The sequence below is a fragment of the Chelmon rostratus genome, chromosome 12 (assembly GCF_017976325.1).
Source record: "Chelmon rostratus isolate fCheRos1 chromosome 12, fCheRos1.pri, whole genome shotgun sequence".
NCBI lineage: Eukaryota > Metazoa > Chordata > Actinopteri > Chaetodontiformes > Chaetodontidae > Chelmon > Chelmon rostratus.
In genome coordinates, this window is record NC_055669.1 from 11,381,862 (window position 1) to 11,408,811 (window position 26,950).

Below are 26,950 nucleotides of genomic sequence, written 5' to 3' on the forward strand. Positions count from 1 at the left end.
AGAAGCAGAAGGTGGAAAGAGTGGAGCTTTAAACTCAATCTATCACTGTCAGTGAAAAGCTAAGTTTCATACTTTATTTTATAGTTTGTAGTTTATCAAAAAGTTTATATGAATTGACTTTTGCCTGATGCATTAGAAAGGGTGATACAACATATAGTGGTGGACCAGACAACCCACTGACAGAACACTATATATATATATATATATATATATATATATATATATATATATATATATATTTCTGTGTAAGGTTTTAGTGGCTCCAGAGTGAATGTCAATAAATAAATGATGGATTGCTTAAAGTGATTATTGAGTCACTGTGAGTCACTTGGGGCAGTTTTTACTGACTGCAAGTAATTAGCTTATCTAGCTACTCTAATTAGCATGTTAGCATGCTTATAAAATGCTAAACATGGTCAACAGCGGACCTGCTTAAAATCAGCATTGTTAGCACGTTAGTAACCTTTCACACATCTGAGAGAATCTACAAACTCTTACAAAACATGTTTACTCTGAATTCAATTTTGATTTTCTCAGAATAGATCAGTGTTTACTTCTTTTTTTCCCCAACAGTTTCTTTGTGTCCATGACTGACGCACACTCTGCTGTGCCGTTTCCATCAGTTACCCAAGTTGAACAACAACAAAATGTTGTTGCTTTTCTCTAGCAGGAGGACCTCAACGTGCCTCACCGTTTGTTATCTTTATTACCATAATAAGGAGCATCTGTTTTGTTCCAGTTCTATGCATACACACCATAAAGCAAAGGCATTATGTAATATGTCCTGCAGTTACACAAGAGGAATATGCATGCTTGCAAAGACGTATCTAAGTATTATCACAGTGAGGAAGAGATTCTTTCAGTGGGAGAGCTATTATACTCCTCTTCAGCACAGAAAGAGTACAATCCAGTCTGTCTGCGGGTTTCCAGAACAGAACATTATGAGTACAATCCTTCCACTGATGAAAGAGACTCAGCCTCTTTTGTCAATATGGTAGCTCAAATATTTGAAAGACACTTTTCTTTTCTCTTCAGATGATTTTTTAATCTTCATCAGACAGTTCAAAGGAGACGGAGTTGTGATGTATTTCCTTTTCCTGACATGTGCATTATTTAGCAGTGTTTAGAGTAGGAACATTGTGTAACATTAAAAACCACCCAGGTTTTAATACATCTATCCTGGGACTAATTCCACTGTTTCTCAAATTCTGTAGTGGGATCATGGAGAGTGCTCCCCCACCCGATGTTTAAACAAGGGAAGTTTGTCTGACTTCTACTGCAGAAGAATTAGCCTCTGAGCCAGCAGCATTACAAATGTTTTGGGATTTGTAACGCAGTCAGTCAGTCAGCCAGTTGTTCTTCTGTCAAAGACACCCCAAAGACAGCAATTACAAGGCTACAGGATCTACTGTTCCACCACAAATTCAGGAGATTGCTTTGAAAATCCTCACCCAGACGTGACTTGCAGGACCAGAACCTAGTGCAGCTGGACTGTGGCGGCGGGGCATTTGGGGTTGATGCCAGGATATATTTTGGCCAATTTATCATGATGTGTGATTTTAAATTGGATGAGATGATGTCTTGTGCATAAAGAGGTGTATTCATTTTAAGGAGCATTGCCAGGCATCAGCAGAATCTACTGAAGTGTTTCTTGGCAAAATATGCACCTGTAACATCTGAAAAAATGGATCCTTGGATTACTATGATCTTTCCGCAGTTCAGTTCGCTTCAAGGGAAGTGAATGTGCCTTTGACTAAGAGGTCACCAAAGAACACCAGAACATTCCTGTGCCGTGTGTTGGAGGCAGTGTCAGTTTGGGGTGGAGGGAACATGTAGTTCTCGACTAACAGGAGCAGAATGTTTGCCTGCTTGGAGTGAAAATGTTTTCTGTATTGAAACCATATTTCAAGGGAGTTTTTTTAACAGCTGGGCTCAGGCTTTGGAGACTTAAACCGACAGATAAACAGCAACTTAGAACAGAAATAGTTGAAGGTCATGAATTGGATATGAGCAAAATAAGAAATTTGGCAAACCCAGCCACCCATGCATTTGGCATCTCTCAGCAGCCTCTCTTGATTGAACATTATGTATCTTTTGGGTCTCCACAATATGCATGACGTCTGAACCCAGTGATTTTAGGTCTGTGAAACCCCCTTCATGTTCCCAATCTAATCTCATGAATCTGATTGAGCCAAAGCCCGGAGTGATGTGGCTACAATTGTGCAGACAGTTGGATGGTTGCAGGTAAAATACAGGTTCCTGTCATGCTGGAAAATGTTGAAGAGAGTGCACAGAGATGTAATTGCTTTCCACCAGGCAAAACACACAAACAAAAATATAATGGCCTTGGTTCCCTGTGCTGACCTGTCCTCAACTCTCCCTGAAGACTGAATCCCAACATGGATATATATAGCTATATATAGCTTTGCTACCAGAACATGGCATGATGAGAACACATGTGGATACATCGCCATGCACACCCATAAATAAAATAACAAAGTAATCTAATAAAAAGTAATATTTATTATAATACTGATAGGAAGAACCATTGAAGCAATTCTAATAAGAGAACTTACACTATGAAGAACCAACTAGTCCTACTGCATTTCGGGATAGAACCATGAATTGTCTGAGAACAGTGCTCACTCAGTCTATAGAACAGCACTTCAAAGGCACTGATTCAGTCACAGGGCCCTACATTAGGAGCTCAACAGCTGCTTATTGGGAGTAGCCATACAGCATGTGTAGAAACATTGTTTGTGGTGTAAGCCTGGGTCTTCTCGGGTGTGGATAGAGAAGATCCACTCCTCGGTCTTATGAATGCTTCAAAGGTGGGCCAGATCGGGGACACCATATTGGACTCTGCAAAGCAGAAACACGCTCTGTGCGTGATCACAGGCTCCTCACCGTCTCACCACTAGTACGTTTCAGCGTGGCTAGCTCTGTAGCAGCTGAGCTATGACAGGATTGTAGTTCAATCCTTACCACGTTAATGCCAGCTCTAAACTCCTTTTCCAGCATGCCGCTGATCTCGGATTTAATAGATCTTACTCACATGGTGGCCGTTTTCCTCTGACGTCACGCTAAGGGTGAGAGGCTCAAATGCTGTTACCAAAAGGAAAATGTTGTACTGCTGTGTGGTGAAATATTAAGGCACATCTTGGACACATTTATTTAAGCCTGGAAGTAAAATATGTAATGTTAGCTAGTAAGTGGTTGAATGTTAACGTTAGCTGTTGTCTAATGAGTGATTGAACACAGTGACATGCAAAAGTGTGGGCAACCCACGTCAAAATTTATGTTACTGTGAATAGTTAAGTTAGTAGACGATGCATTAATCCACAAAAGTCCTAAAAGCAAAGTTGCAACATCCTCTTCCACATTTTAAACAGGATTAATCGAATATTTTTGTTTTGTACAATTTTAGAGGGAAAGGAAAAAGACAGGAGCACCATGCAAAATTTGAGCTCTCATAGAAATTTAACCAAAGGTCTCAGACCTTAATCAGCTTGATAGTGCTATGGCTTGTTCACAGCCATTATTAGTAAAGGCCAGGTGATGCAAATGTCAGAGCTTCATGAATAATTAGACTCCTCAAACCTTGTTTCAGCAATCAGCAGCCATGGGCTCCTCTGAGCAGCTGGCCAGCACCACAAAGCGGAAGAAGGCTGCAAGAAGTGGTTACAGGTAGCTGTTTCCTCAGTTCCTAATGTAATGAAGAACTGGCAGTTAATGGCAGGAACAGTGGAGGTCAAGTTGAGGTCTGGAAGACCAAGACACTTTAGAGAGAGAACTGCTCGTAGGATTGCTAGAAAGGCGAATCAAAACCCCTCTGACTGAAAAAGACCCTCTTGAAGACTTAGCAGACTCTGGAGAGATGTAGAAGTATGACTTTTCACATCAGAAAACTTTTCCTGTATACTCACCACAAAATTCAGCGTCAGAAGTTTGCAAAAGAATATCTAAAGATGCTGGTGCATCCTGGAAACAAGTCCTGTGGACTGATGAAGTTCCCTGTGCCACTGTCCAGCCAGTGGCACAGGGAACATTTCACTGGTAGAGGGAAGAATGGATTCAATGAAGTACCAGCAAATGAAGATGAAAAGAAGAGGTGTTCTACGACAGGGCCGTGATCCTAAACACATCTCAAAAAATAGTGCTGTACCTCAAAAGGACCAAGCTGAGGGTTTTGCCATGGCCCTCACAGTCCTCCAACCTAAACATAATTGAAAATCTGTGGCTGCTGTCCGAATATGGTCTCTTATGGTGTCACTGAGGCTGGTACATCGTGCTGGTCTGTGGATGAGTCGGGAGTGCGAGTATTTATGAACATGTAATGAAACATTAAAAACATAAAATAATATTGTATTTTGTCAAGAGTACAATAAAGCCTATTTCAAACTAAATGAAAAATTCTGCAGACCTTGGGCAAACATGTCTACTCAATAGCTTTCTCTCGCAAGACCCCTCATGTTAACTTTTTTCTTTTTTTCTTTTCAGTGTCCTCTCTCTAGGACGTTGTTATTAAACCCTCCAAAGGTTTCAAGGAGGGGCATGAATGTGTGGGAAGAAAAAAAGTCTGTCCTGACACACAGGTCCCAGATCAGATTCAGACTGAGGCTTTATATGGCGCACAGCTGGGACCTTAGACTTACTTCCTATACTATAAAGTTGGGAGGGACTCACCAGTTTCTCATCTTTTCTGATTATGCATGAGTTATGGCACACAATGTGAATAAATAAAAACTCTCTGAGGCGGCTCTGAAGGGTTTGATTTCAATACTTTGTGGAGACAGACATTAATTTTACAGCTCATGTGGGCTTTTCAGACTCTTTTCATGGAATAAAAATACAGTTCAAGATGTTCCCTCTCATAGTACAAAAGTGTAGACTATGTCAGGAAAAGGCTCAGGGTTGTTCAAATGAATTCTTGTGGAGCCAGTGTGAGTTTTGGTTTCACTGACTCATGAAGGACCAAGCCTGATGGGTTCATTGATATTTTATAGTTGAAAAATAATTCACACAGTGAGGCTTCACAATGAACCCAGTCTGACCACTGTCCCAGTCTTTTAAGCACTTTCCTTTTATTTGTTGCATTAAAATCCACTTATCTGTCGCAGAGAGCCCAGTATTATCAGTGCTGTAATAAACCTAATTGCAGTGATATCTTTATTGTTGTTCTATCGTCGCATAAGAGAGTTTCAAAGTCCATGCAGATATGATCTAACCAGGACATTTCTAAGCACATCTCTGTATACCAAGAACGGGTTACAGCGTAGTACAGATGATAGCTGGGTTATTGCATATGATATCATACTGTAACTTCATATTATCATGTCCATTTGGATGCATGTAAGTGAGGGTCAAGATGACATCCACTCATGGGTGTGTTTGAAATTAATGGAAATGATATACGTATATGTTCAACATCCCTGAAAGTGATTCACCCAATAACATGAAATGTGCCATGAAATCACAGTCAAGAATTTTCCATCAGTGACTTTATTACACCCGCACATCTACGGTATGAACGAGTGGAACTCGAGTCCAGCAAAAGTGATCTCATTTCCTTGACGAGGAGGTATGAAATTGAAACGGCACCTGTTGAAAATACGAGGTTGAGCTGTGAAAAGAGACCTGGTGGGTAAAGAAAGGTTAAAGCTACTGAGGTGAACCCAGATACACCTCCCTGTTTTTCAGATCCATAGGACAGATGAGCGGGAGAGAGAGCGTGCTCTGAGCATACAGTGTTATCACTCCACCAGGCGTGACATGCATGTTGGATGGCTCTTATCTGCAGCTCAGTGATAACTCTGATGTGCACAAAATGATTCAATGCCTGCAAGCCTGTGGAAATTCCCAGTACAAATTACAAAATGAAAGCAAATGTGTGCTGCTTGGAGTGAAGTTGGTTGCTCGGGTTTGGAGCTCCTCTTAGCCGGTAAATCCCTCAGGAAATGAAGATTAACACACACCAACGCAAAACAGCTCAGCACCTGTTTTCATACCCCATAATTCTTTAACATTATAAACATGAGATAACGACCTCCCTGTCCAGAGGTTTGTCCTTAAACTCACATAATTGGTTTCCTGACTGCAGGACTTGTATAGAATGTAAAGATATAACTGGGATTTTGTCGCTGAGGGTTTTTACAGCTCGGCCTATAGTCATCCTGTTACTCCTTTAAGTCTAAATTCAGGTCGGTGTTCTGCAGAGAAGGGGTGCAATTTGTGCATATTGCTCACAGATATGTCTTCAGTATGGAAAATAGTATTTAAATTATACCCAATGTACAATGGAGGAACATATCACATTAACATAAATGTGCAAAACAATCCTTTGATTGATTTTCATCATTTAGTTCTAACTTAGTCTTTGCTTCTTCTTGATCTGTAGGAGCCACTTCTATGCATTTCTAAAACCTTCTGTGATGAGTGAAGGCAGCAGATTTCTCCTCTTTTGGTGTTTACGAAAGCTTGTTTTCACTCAAAGCTGCAGCGTGACAGTCGACAACCTACTTCATGGAGACACCAGCTGTACAGAAAATAAAGGAAATGCATTTTTGACCTGAATCACCGGCCATCATGTCGAGTGAAAGCAAACAACTGGAATCAGACTGCATTTGCACCAAGCGTCACTGTTTTAGTAGGTCAGCCCCACTCACACGGTGCTACTGCAGCACAAAGAAAAACACCAGTATCAGCTGAAACTGACCATGAGAATTATTGGTTTGTGGCTCTCACCATGAATTTTAACATTGTGCTGCCCTTGTGGTCATAAATGTTGCAGAGAGTTTTTTTTTTTTTTTACAGCCTTTTATTTTTTGTCTAAATTCTGATTTAGTTTGTGCGCTCCTGCTGAGAATTGGAGACAAAAAACATGCTTAATGGAAGGTTGCAATAAATGGGTTTTTCGTGGTTAAAAATATTTCCATCGATCAATAAATGAGTGTCTGGTCAAAAATCCATTCAGTTGAACGTCATCGTCCAAGTCATCCAATTTTTACGTGACGTGCTTTTTCTAAATTTCTCCCCTTTTCTGAATTTCGCATCAAGTCATGCCATTAAATAAATCATTGTTCCGCTACAATAAACTATTGTGTCAGGTACACGTGAGCTCTATCAGGGGCCCATTATGTGCCTGCAGTGGTGCGTCCATGAAGAATGTATTTGTCTGTGGAGGAGAGTGTTTCTCCTCTGAGCATGTTGAATTGAGTCCACTGGGGTAAGTGGAAACATGAAATTACCCTCTGCATACAAATACGTGTGCATGTTCATATGAGCACATCCACAAAAGCGCGGCCGCACCACCTCTTTTACTCTCCTGATCTCCCTCCTCATTACAATGTCCCGTTCCGGAGTCTCTCCAGCACCCTGAATTGTTTTGTCCTGGTCTGCCCTCAGCTGGAGGAGACCTGCTACAACATCCTGAGACAGCACAGCCGCTGACCAACGAAGACCTTTTTCATAAGCCATGCAGTGTTATAAAGCACGGGGAAGTAGCGAATACAACCAAAAACCATTAAAACCACCTGGATTTCAACAGTTAAGAGTTCTCCCAACCAAGGAACTTTAAAGTACAGAAACATTTTCTATATTTGTGTAAAATTCATGAGTCTCTTTGAATATCTCCAACACTGAAGATGTCACTTTGCCCTCGATTCATACTGTGTAGAGTGTTGTGGGATTTACAGCATACAGTGATGAAAGTTGAGCTGAGTCTGACCTGTCTGACGTGTGCTAAACTAGCCACTACACAGAGGATAATGGAACGGATCCCTCTGTATATCTCTGTGATGTTTGCCTGAACACAGCTGAGACTCAGGCGAGTGTAGGCACACTACAAATGCACCCATCTGCTGAAGAGACTGGGCGGTATGCGTTCGATCACTTACCAGCTGCTCTGCCAAGACACAACTTCGGGCAGCCTCCAAGTTTGCCTTGTTCCCTTGCTCAGCTTCGATGAGCCAACATAAAAACACATGGCCGTTAAGATGATTTGATAATGAGTTGATTTACCTTTTACAATGTTTTACACTTCATATTACCCCTCCTCGTCTCCTCATCTCTTCTCTCAGGTGTATTTTCTCTCCCTTTCTTCTCTATTCATACCTCTTCTTTAACCATATGTTCACCTCTCTTTTACTCTCTCTCTAAAAAACTGGAAATAACAGTTAAAATCTGCAGAGAATAAAGGTGACTTAGCGTCTGTGTCACTCTGATAAGAACATTTTAAAAAGTAGTTATTTACTTTTTGTATGAGCAGGAACGCCTCATGCCAACACGTATCTTCTCTTATTTTCACAACCTCTCTCTGCCTTAGTTTCTTCTCGTCCCCCTCTTTTCTCTCCTCTTCTGTCAGTTTTTCTTCTCTTCTCTTTCTTCTTTCTTCTCATCTTTCTCTTCTCTTCTCTCTCTCTTATTTATGCAACAAACACTTCCTGCCATTTTGGACCCCTTTAATGAGGTGCACCTTTTTAATACCTTGTCACTAATACTTTTATTACATCTTTTACCACTACAACTATTTCTTCCTCTCTTCTACCCAGTGTGGACCACGTGAACCTCCTTGTCCTCCTTTTCTTTCTCTGCACGGATGAGCTTCACTGAAAATTGAAAATATAGGCAAAATTTACAATCACCTCAGTGATTTTTAGGAGTTCGGCACAGAAAACAACCCTGGTTTAAAAAGTGCACAATTCTTTTTGTCTATAACAGTAGATGTTAGGTCCAGATGAAAAACAAATCGTGTCCTCCACTGGTGGAGACATATTTTATTTATTATTATACTTCTACACTTCAGCTGCTGCAGTATTTATGTCTGAGCTTCTAGTTATATTTTCTTCCACTAACGTGATTTGTCTTTGGAGACCATTTTTATACATATCTGTAAGAACAATGTTTGAGGGAGCCTGGCATCATTGCCAAGGGCTCATTTACTGTAATCAGACAATAAACTGTTTCACAATAAATGCATCACCATTGCCTGTGTGCTCGCGCCCCCGCCTCATGCAGCTGGTGACCGCACCTGTAGCGGCAGGGACCTGATCCAGCAGGACAGCAGAGGGCACGCAATCACGGAAACCGGACACGTCGCCGCCGGGCAGCAGCGCCCCCTGCTGCGGCGGCTCCTGTACTGCATCGCCGAGCAGCAGCGCCCCCTGCTGCGGCGGCTCCTGTACTGCACCGCTACACTCCAGCAGCAGCAGCAGCAGCAGCAGCGTCTCTCCTGTCACCGCCGGGACTGCCTGTCCTCAGAGGCAGCGTTCACAGCAATAAACCGTCACACAGCAAGACCGACGATCGGCAGACAAAATGGTGAGTCTACTCCAGCCTCCCATGCTCAGATGATTGTATATTTCATCTATTCGCAGCAGGTGAAAAGCGGGCTGTCAGCCGCTCCACCGCACATTCCTCCACGTATAGCCGTAGAAGACATTCGGTGCGCCGGGTCGCGGTGTCAGGTGTGTGTGCGATGGATGCCGATGCTCGGTGGTGTTCTGGGGTCATGTAAGGGCTCTGCGCGTGAGCGGTCACAACATGCGCAGCAGCCGGCCGATCGGGCTGCAGGGCTGTGGCCTTTCCTGCGCGGCCCTGCCTCACTGTGACGTCCATAGCAAAGCCTTTAATATCAAGCTGCCGCTGTCGCATGCAGAAATGTCGCGCTAATGTGCTGTGTTGCACATACACAAAAGTCCTGACACGTCTGACACAGATGTGGCTGATCCTGTTATTACTAATCTGTAGCGGTTACATCAGATTACAAGCGACTGCGTCATAATCAAACTGTTGTATGTGACAGCCGACAAAATATTAAATCCAGGCCTGCAGCTGTACGACATATAGAGCTGCGGTGCGTTTGATTTTAATGCTTGCAATGATGGGAGGTGATTCATAATGGCTTAAAATGACTGAGAGGCTTTGATTGTCACAGTGAATGTCTGCACAGTCCATATTTGATATTTCTATAATCATCATATGGGCTGGATGCATTTAAAATCTAAGTAATGGGGTTAGATAGTGCTGGATCCTTGTTTTACAGAGGCCCATACAGGCCCACAGTTAAAATGGCTATGCATCCAAAGGACACTGTGGGACCAGCATCTCTGAAACAGCCTCCATCATATAAAAATGTAAATATATATTTATTAATAGCTTTTTATTACTGAATTGTAGGCGTCATTTGTATCTTACTTGGGATTTTAGAGGATTGCCTCCTGAAATATTCCATAAACTTAGTGGTCATAATTTAAATACTGAAATAAGGGCAGACTGGGTGCTAGAGTGAGATTACATTCAGTATTACACTCATTCCATGTACATTTCACCTTAATATGAAAAGTTTAAGGGGAATTTAGGTATGAAATGACGACATTCCGCTCCCTTGTCATTGTGAAATGGCATAGCTCATCCCATTCAGCTGCAGCATGAGTGGTGACTCAGTAATTGCTGATGTGTTGCTCGGTTAGACACCAGAAGGTAAAGTCTTCAAGCGGTGCAGATGGATTCAGTTTCCAACATGCCTTTCTTTTTATAACTCTACTTGGAAGGAGATCTGGTAGTGGACATCAATAAATAGAAGCGTATGATGAATAAAATGAACCTCTGCTGTTTGTAAATGGATGAATGTAACCCCCCGCACTCAACCCCACCACCAGGTGAACTTCACTGTGGATCAGATCCGGGCCATCATGGACAAGAAGTCCAACATCAGGAACATGTCTGTGATTGCCCATGTGGATCATGGGAAGTCCACTCTGACCGACTCGCTGGTGTCCAAAGCGGGGATCATTGCCTCATCCCGCGCCGGAGAGACCCGCTTCACAGACACGCGCAAAGACGAGCAGGAGCGCTGCATCACCATCAAATCAACGTATGTGGGTCAGAGACATGGGCTTAGAAACAGCTCTGTGTTTTCTGTGCAGTTTTAAAGGTTGTGAAAACATGAGTATTTCTGTATTTCAAAAAATATTCCTGTCAAAATGTGCAAACACTAAGGGGGAAGACACACACATACACATTGGGTGTTATTTTATTTCAATGAAAATTTAACCCTCAAAAACTCTAAGGTGAAAATCTCACAACTGTCATCAGGTTTTGATCTAAATGTTTTCAAATCCTGACTGGTGCACGGAAACACTTTTCCAGCTGAGCCCCCGCTCACATGGAACAAGTGCAAAGAGCTCAGAGGAAACAGCACAGGGAAATAATCAAAAAATTGTTTTACAACCCTGTTTGCAAAAAGTTGGGACGCTGTGTAAAATATAAATAAAACAGTGCAGTCATTTGCAAACGTATATTTACTAACAGCTGAACTTCCTGAGTCCGTGTACTATCATGTGTTCACAAAGTGGTGAACCTCGCTCCGTCCTCGCTTGTGAACCACGGAGCCTTTCCAGGATGCTCCTTTCATACCCAATCATGATACTATCACCTGTTACCAATGAACCTTTTTACCTGTGGAATGATCCAAACGGGGGTTTTTGGAGCGTTTCACAACTTTCCCAGTCTGTTGTTGCTCCTGAACCAACGTCTTTGAACGGTGTTGCTGCATCAGATTCAATAAGCAGATATTTACAAAAATCAATGAGGATGACGAAGTGAAACATTCAACATATTGTCTTTGAGCTGTCAGTTGAGTACATATGAAAAAGGATCAGCAGATTATCACATTCTGTGTTATTTATGTTTTACACAGCGTCACAGTGTTATTGGAATCAGGGTTGTAACCACATCATCTCAGAGCATCAGGCCCTCTAAGTCTAACATGGAGATACATTTCTTGTGTCAGTAAGAATTTGTTTCCAGGTAAGATTTACACTTCATAACAAAAATAAGAGCAATTTGTCCAGGTGTATTTGGGAACTGTAACACAGCTTAGTAATCAGTATGAAATACCTCAGTTCCACAGTATCTGGCCTGACAGTATTATATTTGAGTCATTGTTTCTAATATATAAAAGCTGTGCTGTTTTCCTGTTTGCAAATTGCAAATAGCTGCCAGTGCATAGTACACAGTCTGGGAAGATGCCAGTACACAGTCACAGTATTTGCTTTACTTGCAGGTTGTTAATAGAATTATACTTCTCATTTAATTAAAAAAAACATCCCAGCAATACATTTGTTTACGCAGGACATGTTTTTGTCCCTGGACTTAATTCTGCTCTTTCTAGTCAGACTCATTTTTAGTCGTCAATTCATTTGTTTCAATAGCATGTTCAGAGATTTGTAATGGGGACGCTGCGTTTTCACGAATCTGCTCGGTATATTTCTGTCTGGTTCCAGTGAATTCACCAGCACTGACACTGATTCACACCACTAAATATGTAGTGAAATCATCCCAGTCAAGCCAGTTTGTAGAATTAGAGCTGGAAGGTCTCCACTCAGCATGTCTGCCCTGTTTAAGTAAAAGGAGCGTCTGGATCATTAGAGTCCAGGATTGTGAGTCAGTTTAGAAGTTCAGTTGATTTAATTCAGCTTTATTTGTTTATCCGTTCTTCAGTTTAGCTGTGAAAGGCGAACATGTCCCCACCTTTTCCTGTTCCCTCTCTGTCATTCAGGGCCATCTCTATGTACTACGAGCTTGGAGAGAACGACCTGGCATTTATCAAGCAGAGTAAAGACGGAAACGGCTTCCTCATCAACCTGATTGATTCTCCGGGTCACGTTGACTTCTCCTCAGAGGTCACTGCTGCCCTCAGGGTAACTGACGGAGCCCTGGTGGTGGTGGACTGTGTCTCAGGTAGCTACGTGATGCCTGACAGCCTTTCTACACACACGTGCTCTGTCTCTTTCTCCCGGGCTCACCTGTTTGTTTCCTGTCATAGGTGTGTGTGTGCAGACTGAGACCGTACTGCGGCAGGCCATCGCTGAGCGCATCAAGCCGGTTCTGATGATGAACAAGATGGACCGGGCCCTGCTTGAGCTGCAGCTGGAGACAGATGAGCTCTACCAGACCTTTCAGCGTATCGTGGAGAACGTCAACGTCATCATCTCCACCTATGGAGAGGATGAGGGGGGACCCATGGGGAACATCATGGTGAGGCAGGGGCTCAAAAACTCACACTCACAAAGACTACTGCTACAAATGGCTGGGAAATGCTGCTTTTCATCTACTGAAGCTGCGATTTTATAGAATGCTGGGTTTTTTTTCTCCCTCAGATTGACCCGGTTGTTGGTACAGTCGGGTTTGGCTCCGGCCTTCACGGCTGGGCTTTCACCTTGAAGCAGTTTGCTGAAATGTACGTGGCTAAGTTCACGAAAGGAGATTCTCAGTTGGGAGCAGCAGAGAGGTGTAAGAAAGTGGAGGACATGATGAAGAAGCTGTGGGGAGACAGGTAACCATGATGTCACATCCAGACACAGATATGCTTCACATGCTGTAAAAGAGCAACTTAACGCAACGCTGCAACGCTGCGTCTCTGGCTGCACCCAGCGTCACTGCTATCTGTAACCACACACAAAAGTGATGCCACCATGCACAGACCACGCCGTAGCGCACACCTCCCCATCACTGCAGCAAAACCATCACGAAAGATTTTCAGCTGGCGTTAAGTTGCTCTTTATATTTTTTCTTGCGCACACAAAACGTTTTCATGATTTTTATCATAGCATATATTGCACAATTAAAACAGGATTATGAGCTATGCAGATGTCGATCATTTGATGATGTGCGATAATTTATATGCACAGATATTTTGACCCAAATGCCGGCAAGTTCAGTAAGACTGCCGTCAGTCCTGATGGCCAGAAGCTCCCCCGCACCTTCTGCCAACTCGTTCTGGACCCCATCTTTAAGGTGAATGGAGAACAGAAGTGACATAAATCTACAATCTATTTGTTAATTAAGTCAGTGCTTAATTTTTCTGCTCACCATTAAATGTCACTGTTTTGTTAAAACTGTATTTAAAGTGCCTACATGTAGGATTTGAACATTTCTGACCTTGGCACCTCCTAGTGGTAGCATCAGAAAACATGTTTTGGTAGACAGCAGTTGCATTAGACCTGGACGACAGTAAGATGAATGGGCTGAAAGCCAGACACAGACTGCACATTTTCGCCAGTGTTGTCTCATTTCTCTGCAAACATCAGAATAATTTGAAAGCTTTCACAAAACTACACACATAGGTGCCTTAAAAAGGTTGAGGATGACTTTAAGGGCTCAAGTTTGAGTTCTTTTTGCCCTCTCTCACTGTCCTCCAAGGTGTTTGATGCCATCATGAATTTCAAGAAGGATGAGACGGCCAAACTAATTGAGAAGCTGGACGTCAAACTGGACTCGGAGGACAAGGAGAAAGAGGGGAAGCCCCTGCTGAAGGCGGTGATGCGTCGCTGGCTGCCTGCCGGAGAGGCCCTGCTCCAGATGATCACCATCCACCTGCCCTCCCCCGTCACTGCACAGAAATACCGCTGTGAGCTGCTTTATGAAGGGCCGGGGGACGACGAGGCTGCCATGGGTCAGTGGAGCACTTTCACAGCACCACGCACCTTCACCTCTCTGGTGCTGCGTGCTTTCATAAGATAATTAATGTACGAGCTTTATTTTTCCCATCCTATGCTCTGGACTTACCGTCTCTGCTGTCCTCTCAGGCATTAAGAACTGCGATCCAAAGGCTCCTCTGATGATGTATATTTCTAAGATGGTGCCAACCAGCGACAAGGGTCGTTTCTACGCCTTCGGTCGTGTGTTCTCTGGCTGTGTGTCCACTGGCCTGAAGGTGCGCATCATGGGGCCAAACTTCACCCCTGGCAAGAAGGAGGACCTTTACATCAAACCCATCCAGAGGTGAGCAAGTTAATGCATAAACCGCTATGCAAAGGCCTGCAACAGTAGAACAAAGAACAGAAGTCCTAAATTCACGCTCCTCTTTCCACCCTTTGGTTTTCATGTATTTGTGGGTTTTTCTAACCATGTGTCCTTTATCCAGGACCATTCTGATGATGGGCAGGTATGTGGAGCCTATTGAAGATGTCCCATGTGGCAACATCGTGGGTCTCGTTGGAGTAGACCAGTTCCTGGTTAAGACAGGGACCATTACCACCTATGAACAAGTAGCGTATTGCCTTTTTCTGTAGTTCAAGTACTAATGCACCACACTGTGGATGATGAGCTCTTTATACAGAGTTATTGCTTCCTGTTGGCATAATTCTTTTTGTTACAACAACACAAAAAGTGTTTTAGCTTGGTGGCTCTGGCTCTGTCCGCAGTCCCACAACATGAGGGTGATGAAGTTCAGTGTGAGCCCTGTGGTCAGAGTTGCCGTGGAGGCCAAGAACCCCGCTGACCTGCCCAAGCTGGTGGAGGGGCTGAAGCGCCTGGCCAAGTCTGACCCCATGGTGCAGTGCATCATCGAGGAGTCCGGGGAACACATCATCGCCGGAGCGGGAGAGCTGCACCTGGAAATCTGTCTGAAGGACCTGGAGGAGGACCACGCCTGCATTCCTCTGAAGGTGAGACGAGGAGAACAGAGGATGTTTTTCTATAAGATGCTGGTTCGCGGAATGAGGATTTACTATTCATGAGACCAAAGGCTTCACTTGATGTTGGACGTTTGCTACAGAACCCTGAATTATTCCTTTTTCCTTTATTATTTGCCTTTGTTCTTTATCTCTTCCCAGAAATCAGATCCAGTCGTGTCTTACAGAGAGACAGTGATGGAAGAATCAGACCAGATGTGTCTGTCCAAGTCCCCCAACAAGCACAATCGTCTCTTCATGAAGTCCCGTCCTTTCCCCGACGGCCTGGCTGAAGACATCGAGAAGGGGGATGTCACCGCTCGGCAGGAGCTCAAGGCTCGCGCACGTTACCTCGCCGACAAGTATGAATGGGAGGCGACAGAAGCCAGGAAGATCTGGTGTTTCGGTCCTGATGGAACCGGGGCCAACCTGCTGATAGACATGACAAAGGGGGTTCAGTACCTCAATGAGATCAAGGACAGCGTGGTGGCCGGTTTCCAGTGGGCCACTAAAGAGGTGGGCAGTAGTTAACTGTGACCACAAGTACATTCTACGTTAGTGGCTCTGTGTAACCAGCGTGCAGATGTTTTATATGCATTCCTGATATTCTTCCATTGATATTATTACTGCCGAGAGTAAGCTTCCAGTCTTCATCCTGCAGGGCGCCCTGTGTGAGGAGAACATGCGCGCAATTCGCTTTGACATTCATGATGTGACACTGCACGCGGACGCCATCCACCGCGGCGGAGGACAGATTATTCCCACAGCTCGCAGGGTCCTGTACGCCTGCCAGCTCACCGCTCAGCCACGACTCATGGAGCCCGTGTACCTGGTGGAGATACAGGTGAGTCTGGAGGCATTGAACTTGTGAAATGGTCCGACTGCAAAGGACCCGAAATTGGTTGAGTTTCTGTAATTAATCACAATAAGCAGATCATTTGATGGTTGTATCATAGATATACAAAACTTTTGCAGATTTACAGAAAGTACTTGAAGTTCCCTAATTTGTTTTTTATGACTGTGCGACTTCTCGCCGTCAGTATGTAAGCTTGACAGCTCTCTGACACCAGTGCTGTGCCTCTTGTCCGTGCAGTGCCCGGAGCAGGTGGTCGGCGGGATCTATGGCGTGCTCAACAGGAAACGAGGTCACGTGTTTGAGGAGTCCCAAGTCATGGGCACGCCCATGTTTGTGGTGAAAGCCTACCTCCCTGTCAATGAGTCCTTTGGTGGGTTTGTGTGATATAAATATTGTATTATATGTATTGTGTCAAGTTTCAATAGTTTGACACAAATGTAATGCTATTCAATGCAATAATATGTTTAAGTTCACTTTATTTATGAATTTGGTCTTGGTTAGTAGTTTTGGAGGAGCACTCACATGGGAAAACGGCATAATTCGAAAGCCTCGGGTGAAGATTACTGAAAGGTCTAAAGATTAAACTTGATCGTCAAAGTGTCTGTACATGAAGATCCATATCCATGAATGAGTACGTGTTGAAAATTATGTGAAGCTCCTCGACAACTCAGCTGTACAGATTTCTAAAGAGATGTTAAACAATTAGAGGACGTTTGAAGGGAATTTTACAGAGGGCACTAAACTACTTCATGCCAAAAAGTAAAAAATGTTTATGGATTAACATCAGGATCAGGGTCAGAGTGGTTTAGAAATGAATTTCCTTGTTCTTAATTCCCTCCAGGATTCACAGCTGACCTGCGCAGTAACACCGGAGGCCAGGCTTTTCCTCAGTGCGTGTTTGACCACTGGCAGATTCTCCAGGGAGACCCCAACGACCCCACCTCCAGACCCTTCCAGGTTGTCGCTGAGATCAGGAAACGCAAAGGTCTGAAAGAGGGCATTCCTTCCCTCGACAACTACTTGGACAAACTGTAAACACTGACCCCGGATTATAAAAAACCAAATCAATCTCTAAACCCTACCCGTGGGCACTTTAAAATCTTTGCACAGGCTTAAAGATACATTGCACAAATTGTTCTGACTTTGAGTCCGGAGCAGAAACAAAGCTTAGCTTATGTTGTAGGCTAGTGGAAGCAACAATGCTTTTTCTCCATTTCACAGCTACAGTACACCAAGTGCCTAGGGCGAGGGTTTTGGGGAACAATTGGATCAAAGCAGTTGTATCTCTTGTTTCTTCTTTTCCTCCACACCATCCCCTTCCCCTCCCTTTCATCAGCCAGGTTGGGCCTGTACAGTGCACTGTGATACTGCTGCAATAATGCGTATTTAAATGGATCATGGCCAGATAAAACCATGAAAACCACAATAAAGTGTTACAGAAGTCAAACTCTCTGAATTGGACCTTTGTTCAGTGGATGTAATTAATAAAAACATTCAACTCATGATGAAAATGTGACTCCTGAGTTTATGTTATTTCACGCGTCGGCTTCAGTGAAGAGTTCAACACTTTGGGACATACAATTATTGGCTTTGTGTCAGTGAGCTCGATGAGATCAATAGCACTCTGACCTGTATGGCGAATGCTACAGCCTAATGCTCCAGTAAGCAGTTGGTTAGCTTAGCTTAGCACAATGACGGTAAAAGGGGAACTATTATGTGTTAATTCATTAAGGATTTATTACTGGTGATGATTATAATACTCATAATGTAAGCTGTATGCCAAGGTTGGGTGGCCCTCTGTCTCTGTGATGTGAGATAAACACTGAGTTTGTATTTATAACACCCTTTTTTACCCTCTTACATTACTTCTTTGCTATATTTTAATGTGGCCATCATCATACAGGCCAGGTGACAGGTACAAAACATGACAGGTGGCTGCTTTTGCTGAACTGTGACCTCTAATAACATATACAGCATCTTAATGCATAATAAAAAGTATTATTTCATTTCGTAATTATATATTTTTTTAATTTCCAGCCATTCTTGTTCTAGTTGATCCATCTGCTTTTTATTTTAATTGCTTTATTTATTCCTAATGTTTTGTTATTTAATTGATTTGGCATTTTACTACATTTACTTTTTATCACCAGTTTCATCGAAGCTTCCTGTTTGAGTTTCTTGGCATCTAGGATCTTCTGTATGTGTTTTTTTTTCTCTGACATATTGAAATGAGGTCTCTACCTCAGTGCATTTACAAATAAAAATAAAGGTTGAATAAATTAATTAACAGCTAGTGTTAGTCGGCCTCTGTCCAACATTATAAAAATCGTTTCTCTTGTAGTAAGTTTTATTACCTACTTAATTATTATTCTTGCTAAATTTACTGTGAACTCCCCAATGGCATTTTGTTCTCAAGATTGTCCTTAAAATAAATAACGGACAATAAATAAAGAGTCTGTAACATAACTGCTGTTAATTAATGAGCATTGCTGGTAGGCAGATTTTACCATTGGAAAGAACCAGCTGTCTCTATGTTTCCAGTCTGTGTGCTAAGGTAAGCTAACTGGCTGCTGGGTTAAGCCTAGCCTTACATTTAATGGACAATAACTGATACTCCCGGGATGGACTCTTTCCAAAGAAACAAAAACCATAATACATTTTCCTCACTCTTTAATTAATAGTTATTTCAAGTTACATATATACTGTTAATAAATGCCACTTTAATATACAACCCTTTCACTTCTGCACCAAGAGAGAAAGCTCTCCGCCCACACTTTTTAAAACAAAGCCAAAAAGAAACATATCTGAAGAGTTAGTGTGCATCCATAGAACAATCAAATTAACATAATGCAAGGCCGAGAAGTGCAAGGTATCTTGGGTATAGGCAACTACCAAGCAAGGACACAAGATATCACAGATTGTACTGTAAGTAGAAACCCAAAAATTGCTCACCTAATTATGTTGTTAAGATTAATATGACGTTTGGTTCAAATTCGCCAAGAGTTCATAAAGCCTATGGGATCTAGGAGTCTATGGAAGTTACAACTGATGTGGAACTGAGTGAAATGCTGGTCTGTACTGAACTGTGATAAAGAACTTGGCAAATCTGACAAACTGTACATTCATACAGTTGCGACTCTCCTTTGCACTAATGCTGCGGAGTAGAGGAAGGGGAATTGTACAGCTTAAGTAGAATTCAGTGTCAAGCCTTACGCCGTCAATCCACAGCAGTCATCAATACTGTAAATAATCTGAGAGCCTCCTCCCTCCCTCTCTCCTCTTCCCTCGTGGAGATGGTTACAGTCATGTCTGTTTCAGAGGCTGGCATCATTACAACACAAGGGGATAAAGGAACCCACTGAAAAAGAGAGAGACAGCATCTCAAATGACAAGCTACGCCCCATGTAGTGACCTACACCGCTTTACAGCTATCTGGCCTCCCCTGTGGTCAACAGTAGTGCACTACATGGAGGGAACAGTATGATGTCTGGAGATTAGTCCCCAGTACGGCTGCTGAGGCGTGGCCCCGCGCTGGTGTCAGGTCGTCACATTTGATGGAAGATCGTTGCTACGCCAGAGGTGACTATGTGTAGAAGATGACCTCAGGAATCTGTCCGTCCTCTACAGAAGTGCCGTTGTTGTTGCCCGCAGCGTAGCAGAAGGTGAAACACGTTTTTGTGCCGGTGGATGATGACTCGTGTGTTACCTTTCGCATTCCTTTAGTACCATAATGAGAGTCTGGACCCTGCAAGGCAGACAGAGAGGGTGAATATACTGCTGGATACACTGCATGGTGACAGATAAGCTATTATTTGTCTTCTGAGAGAGTAAATTAAATAGATTTTGATTGTTGGGCTGTTGGTCAGACAATAAAGCAATTTGTTTTACATTTAATATACCATACATTGAATTGAGAGATTAATCTGAAGATTTATCAATAATTAGAATAACCACAGCCCTTGAAAATATACACAACTGTTCTTGGACTTGAATGAACTACTAAACAGCGTAGTGCTGCATGTGTATCTGGGTTCATGACAAACACGTCACAGACCTTCAGTGTAGCACAGGCAGTGTAGTTGACGTTGGGTAGTATCTCCACTGGTTCTTTAAACATGACTCTGAAGGTGTTGGCTGACCCATCACAGCTGAAGCCTGTATCATTCTGGCCCAGCACCGTGTTGCTGTCTGTGTGAATGATCTGCATTGAGAGGGAGAGAGAAGACACAAACAGATAAAGTATGTCACACAACATGCATTCAACACATCAGACACAACATTTATGAAGGGTTTGGGTGCACACCTGTATGTTAACTTGGTAGTCTGTGGGTCCGTGTATAGAACCGTAGAGACCGAACCCAACCACAAATATCCTTCTGTTTACCGAGAACCTGAGAAGAAAAATGAATATATTAAGAATGAGAGGGTAGGTAACTGCGTGGAGCTGTGTGTTGTTGTTTAATTTTATCCTCCTTAGTAGCTTTCTAGTCACAAACCAGACCCCTTTTTCACAGCAGACATCTTTAATTGTCATAACAGGAAAAGCACAGGTGTAATTAATAACTTTGACGATGGTTCAACTGCCACACGTATATGGATATTTTGCAAAGCAAACAATGTCATCTGTGTTTGAGCCTCTAATGAAACAACAAACTGCATTTTGGGCCACTAAAAGAGAGATTTTTTTAAATACGTTCTAAAGCGTAGATTTTTCAAAACTGCAGTTTCTGTGTATCCGTGTGTGTTTGGGAAATGATCGTCATCACCTCAATTTGTGCATGCCCATCGTTGCTTCTCTGGTGTTTGAGGTATTGCTGATGTAGACTTTATCACCACCTACTGGCCCAGCATGCTTGTTTGAGTGCTTACTATCATTTTTGCATGCCTGTGTCTACTGAGACGTTCAGTAAAACAAAGGTTGTGTGGACAGAATTCTGTCCTGTGATGAAAGCAGGTGTCAGGTGTTGTTTCAGGTCTCTTAATATTTGTGTTCCTGTTAATAAAGTCCCTGGCTTTATATTATTTATCTTCAAAAACACTATTTTTACCTATATTTTATTATCTTATCCTGTATTTTTATGTATTGTCTTTATTTCTATTTTAATACTGATTATCATTATCAAGTGGGTTTTATTCTCCATCTCATTTTACATTCACTTTTATCTGATTTTATGTCCATTCTGTCTTTTTCATGTAAAGTGCTCACTTGGTTCATGTGATTGCTTTCCTGTAAAGCACTTGGAGCTGCAGTTCCTGTATGAAAGGTGCTATAAAAATTAAGTATATTATTATTATTATCATCAAACAGCAAAGTAGAGGTATGGTCACATTGTATGTTTTATTGTCTATGAAAATTTGTCATTAATCTCTCAGTTTAAGTGTGGGTGAAGCATTTTTGTTTCTGTTCTACGCTTTACTGACTATACTGTCATTTTCTTAGTTGACTAAAACCAATTTTTTAATAAAGAGCATGGCTGTAAAAAATTGAAATGTGCTGCTCCTCACTCACCGTATGCGGTCACTCGTCCCGCTGTAACCCCAGCGGCTCTCCACCTGTCCAAAACGGGTGATGCTGCACTCCTTCCCGCGGAGGCAGCAACGTGGCCGGTCGATGAAGTCTACACGAGGTTTTGGGTTTACTGTGAAGTGCAGGAAGAGACTCACCACCTCTCTGTCAGTGAGAATACTTGACTGGGCTGGACCTGAAGGGACAATGAGAGGCCCAAGGACAAGGATCAGGGCCTGAAGCACAGCATGTGTGTGTCAGGATGTGTCGGGGTGTGTGTGTGTGTGTGTGTGTGTGTGTGTGTGTGTTTTGGGAGAGAGAAGAATCGACATAGAGCGAGAGCAGGAAAACACAGTAAAGGTGCAGTGTTGGTTTTACTGTGTTTCTGTTCACCTGCAGCAAACTCTTCAATGGTCATGAGAGGGAAGCGGATGAGTGTGAGAGCTTTTCCCAGGACTTTGCGCTTGTTCTCAGGCGTGGGCTGCAGCTGCTGCCTATGAGCCTCCGCCTCTGCCCAACGCACCGCAGCACCAAACAAGCGCACCTCCCTCACCCCCAGGGTATCCCTCTCCAACACTGCCACCAATGTATCTAAGGGAGGGAGAGGTGGAAAATCAATGGTCAGTTAGGCCGTTATTCATAATAAATACAACATGTGGCAATTATGACAACATTCACAAGGCGACGTTACCCAAATCTATGTCTGTAAAACCCTCAGCGGCAAGAGCGTCTCCGGTGTTCTTGTCAATGTTTTCTAGACAGAGGCTGGCAAGCTGAGGCTCATCAAACAACCGTGCCTGAAAGGAAGAGTGCCACAGTTTAAAGAACGCGCTTCGCTTCACGGCCTAGTTAGACACTCACTTGATGACTGCTCTTAAAAGAATGACAATTCAATAAGTTGTCTATTGCAGATATGCACGATTACATCTATGCATAGATCTATGGATGGTAAGAGCGCTCCAAGTCAAATTCTTCTGCATTGGCTTCACATTTCAGATCCGGAAGCTCCGTCCACTATTCATACAGTCTATGGTGGCAGCGGTGTACCGGTGTGACAGCTATCACACCATGTATATTTACGTATCTGTGGTACTGAATTCTATATAAATAATACACTAATACTAGTGTTACTAAAAACATTTCAAGTGTATATAAAACTTCATGTTTGTCAGGACATAGCATTGTTTGAAGTTATTTATAGTTACAAAAAAAACAAACCCTTCTGGTTTCATTTCTTTAAGGGTCATTGTAAATGATGATAACAATATTGACATTAATTGTGTAAAACCGTTTACTGTGATATTTTCTCAGACAGTTATTGTACTGTAAAAATCTCAGACTGTTCCAACACTATGGTAATGGTACTCAAACTGCTATAATATCAGCACCAGCATCAAAATATAAAAAATGTTACCCAACTCTGTATGTGGGTTTAGAGCTCCGATGCACATCACACTGGCAGCTTTTGCACACAATTATGCACATTACTACATGCATATTTAGATGATGCACAGATGCATATTCCGAGACAATCAGTCCTACACATTGAATTGCAAACAAGAACTGGTCAACATTCATAGTTGGGGTTAGCAGACCTGTGTGAGCAGCATGAAAGCATTGTCTGCTCTCAGGTTCTTCTTGAGGAACTCCACACAGTGAGCCTCCAGTGCCGGCACTGCATACTTCTTTGCTGTGTATAGTGTGGTCATCACCGTCTCAGGCCCGATCTGGACCTCGTCAGAGTAGAGAAACCTGCAGGAGGTCCACAAGTTATGCATCATCTCATGCCAATACCATTAATATGACATTTTATGTTGCATTGATATTACAAATGAAATAAAATAAAATAAACACGCTCACTTTCAGGACATGCAAATCAACAGTTTAAATGACCTGCTCCTTCCCAGCCTCTCACACACGCTCCTTACTTTAACAGGGCCAGAAAAGCAGCTGGTTCCACATCAGGAAGCTCGATCTCCGTTGAGGTCGTCGCCATCCCACCGTTGAACATGGCATCAAACACTGCGCTCCCCACAGCCAGAACAAACCTGACCATGCCAACAGTGAGCAGCGAGAAAGAACAGCGGAGAGGTTAAGGCTTTGCTTTGCAGAGCCAGTAAGCTAATGTTTTGAATGCTCGTGTTGTAGTTAATCCTCTTAGCTTACCTGTGTGCAGGTATCCTCTGAACCCCGATTCCTTTGCCCACTAAAAAATGAACGTCACTGAGCACTTCGTTGTTGAAGAGGAAAGCAAACCTCTCCTTCACGGTGCTCTTCGTTGCCTGCCAGTTGTACACTGGCTCTCGGTACACCAGCACGGACGCAGCTGCGGGAGTGGCAGTCGGTGCTGCCGCCTGGGACGCGTTTGACGCTGCGGTGGTTGCCATGTTGGACGCCGGGGTAGCCATGGCTCCGGCTGCCGCAGCACCTGCCGCAGCGGACTGCTGCAGGGAGTTCTGCGCAGTCGGTTGAGCTCCGGTCGAAACACCGTTGCTCTCTCCTCCGCCAGGCCCCAGCTGCGGGTTGGGACGCCTCGCTGCTCCCTGGGCTCCCCCGGCCGCACCGACCGCTCCGCCGTTGGATGCTGGCATGGAGAAAACGCTGTTGCTGGGCTGGCTGTTTCCCAAAGGACCGGGGCCGGAGAAATTAAGGCAAGGAGGCCTGCCGCTGTTGTCTCCAGCAGCCATCTTGAACCTAGTGTAGGCGTAAACAACACACTTCATCGCGTTGGGTATTTGGAGTAGTTTCAGAGTCATAGCTGTATAAATCTGCCATCTGGCGTTGATAATTGGTACTACAAGGTGCTCTCCATCTGCACAGGTCCATTTTCCTCTCACAGTCTCTCTTTATTTAGTCTATAGCAAACACTCTGCTGGACGACTGTTTATGATTGATTAGAACTACAATGTCATTTTTTAGGATAATAGCTAATTAGTTCCTTTGGTATTCTTTATTTTAAATATGTCCATTGACGTTTAAAAGTGGTCATGGTCAGTGGCAATTTAATTCTTGTTCTTAGGCTTCGTTCAACAATGTTCATACAATGTGTAAAAAAAAATAAATCACAAAAGTTAAAAAGTACTGGCCTAATCATACAGACCTCTGTCACATAGCTTTCATCTTTAATGTCAACAATCAGTGTGTACAACTGCCCAGGCTACATTGGAGCCCAGGATCTTCTTGCTATTATGGGACAGTGTAAACTTCTGTGCACAAATAACTATCCAGTAGTACAGTCATCATCATTTCTGACTGTAAATGATTCCCAAATGAAAGTACTCTTTACTGGTGTTATTAAATTCCAGCATAAAATTTTCCTCATCCTTCCCATGAGAAGTATCTATTTGGAGGAAAATCTGATAAGAAATGGAAAATATTTTGTTACTGACATATCATATTTAACTCCACAAAACTGGCTTTAAATGATTACAGTTATTCTCTGCAAGGTAGAGATTAAAGGAAACAAGGTATTTTTATTATGAGATAAACCTCTTTATGGGTTCAGTCCAATCACCACACAAAACTCTTAACTGTAAAACCAATAGACAATACAAAGCATGTGCACCAGTATCAAATGGGTCCTTTTTTGCATAATTGAATGCCGCCTGTTCTATTTTGTTTCATCATCATTGCTTTAGCTGGCACCAAGAACAATGAGATCATGTCATGTTTTTTCTGATAATTTGCTGATTATTGGGAGATGGGGGGAGTTTGCAGTCTCCAATTGAAGCATAGCTGATTCACATGGCTAATTCCAGTAGAATTAAACTGAATTACCTCCATGTCAACCATACATATATAAAGGATTCAGTATTCCACCATAATGTTATCCCTGCTCATGTAAAGCTTTGAAAGAGCATTTAGTATTTATTTTTTGGAAAACAATGAATGAAATTCCTCGCCGTCATCACTGAGTGCAACACAGCGGCCAGCGCGGCATTAATTCAGCCCCATCCCATTTCTGTCTCCTGCGCTCACCCCACCGCGAGCCCGCGAGCCCCTCTCTCTCTCTCTCTCTATGCCTGCTACTCATCAACCGTGACGTCAGAGCGGCGCGGCGCGGCGCGGGGGAGCTGTCCTCGCGCGGATAGTGCTGCTGCTGAAACAAGATGGCTGTGCGCGCAGGAGGAGCAGCGGAGGAGAGCTGAGGCAATGCAGAGGAGGAAGAAGAGGGGGGCGAGGAATTCACTCCTGTGTGTGTCTTGTCCTGCCAAAAGAGCGACAGCTCCGCAGAGAAAGAGAGCACGCGCTACTGAGATGATGCTGCTTTGTTTCCGGTACCAATCAGGGTAACGGTTTGGCGGTTTGAGTACAGTTTTTTTTTTTTTGGTAACCAGGAGACAAACGGACTGACCAAACAAATCACGGAGCACTTTGTAGAGGACAGCCGGGGACGCTCACGCCGCTATCAGAGATGTCCCTGCTATGTGTGGGAGGTAAGAGAGGCTATAAAAGGGGTAATTAAAGCCCTCCGTGTATGATGTTGTTGAAGTATTACTTGCTCGCGGCTGAGCTGCACCAGTTGTGTGACAGAGCCTGCGGGCTATCAGCTCCGGAGAAAAGTCTGTGTAGCCCGAGCAGCAGAGGGTTTGTGCTGACCAGTCATTAAACAGCAGCTCCGCTCGTCTTCACGGAAACACAGCACGGTTGTAGTGGGGGATGCCGTCGGGGTGCTTTTAACGGCACTATTGCTGTATGACACGTTTGTTTAATTTACTGTTTGACCTCAAAGAAACACGCATTGTATGAATGAGTTACATGGCAGCAAAAAAGAGAGAGACAGTTACAGGCTAGCCCAGTCGTGACTGTTATCACAAATATTCATAGGCTCTGCGAGTTTCTATAAATGTCTACATGGTGGAGGAGAACCGCTGTTTCCTCCCTTGGCGAGTACTGTTGCGGTTTCTCTCTGTGTTTGTGTGTGTGTGTGTGTGTGGACCACTCTGTTCATTCATGTGTGGGCAGCCAAAGGAGGACGACGAGGAAAAGCCCCTGCCGCTGCCGCTGCCGCACCGCTTGCCGCCTCCGTCCTGCCGCTCTGCTGTAGTCGTGAGGGAATACTCGTAGTCGAGCGGTGCTCGTCACTTCTCAGCGTTTTCCCTGAAGCGATGCGTCACCTCCTCCTACCAGACT

The 26,950-nt window shown here is 43.4% G+C and overlaps 3 protein-coding genes across 3 annotated transcripts in view; 2 read left to right on the forward strand and 1 right to left on the reverse strand.

Moving 5' to 3' along the window:
* The first annotated feature begins 9,187 nt into the window (after positions 1-9,187).
* Positions 9,188-17,814, forward strand: LOC121614562 (elongation factor 2). The gene is made up of 14 exons (XM_041948499.1): positions 9,188-9,318; positions 10,659-10,873; positions 12,560-12,741; positions 12,827-13,038; positions 13,161-13,336; positions 13,692-13,797; positions 14,203-14,455; positions 14,589-14,784; positions 14,927-15,050; positions 15,207-15,449; positions 15,618-15,971; positions 16,117-16,299; positions 16,549-16,681; positions 17,153-17,814. Exons 1-14 carry the CDS (start codon positions 9,316-9,318, stop codon positions 17,344-17,346), a joined length of 2,574 nt encoding a protein of 857 aa, XP_041804433.1. The 5' UTR covers positions 9,188-9,315; the 3' UTR covers positions 17,347-17,814.
* Positions 17,815-18,977: 1,163 nt separating this feature from the next.
* On the reverse strand, positions 18,978-24,540 carry LOC121614412 (BTB/POZ domain-containing protein 2). The gene is made up of 9 exons (XM_041948255.1): positions 23,984-24,540; positions 23,746-23,865; positions 23,413-23,569; positions 22,509-22,614; positions 22,211-22,408; positions 21,821-22,013; positions 20,615-20,702; positions 20,366-20,512; positions 18,978-20,056 (listed from the first exon to the last, which is right to left on the reverse strand). The coding sequence occupies exons 1-9, from the start codon at positions 24,538-24,540 to the stop codon at positions 19,895-19,897; spliced, it is 1,728 nt and encodes a 575-aa protein (XP_041804189.1). The 3' UTR covers positions 18,978-19,894.
* A 1,691-nt stretch (positions 24,541-26,231) lies between these two features.
* The window catches only part of LOC121614869 (protein unc-13 homolog A-like), a 30,494-nt gene continuing 29,775 nt past the window's right edge, over positions 26,232-26,950 (forward strand). The window contains exon 1 of the mRNA XM_041948959.1: positions 26,232-26,253. Within this exon, the coding sequence (XP_041804893.1) occupies positions 26,232-26,253 (22 nt within the window). The remainder of the gene's footprint in view (positions 26,254-26,950) is intronic.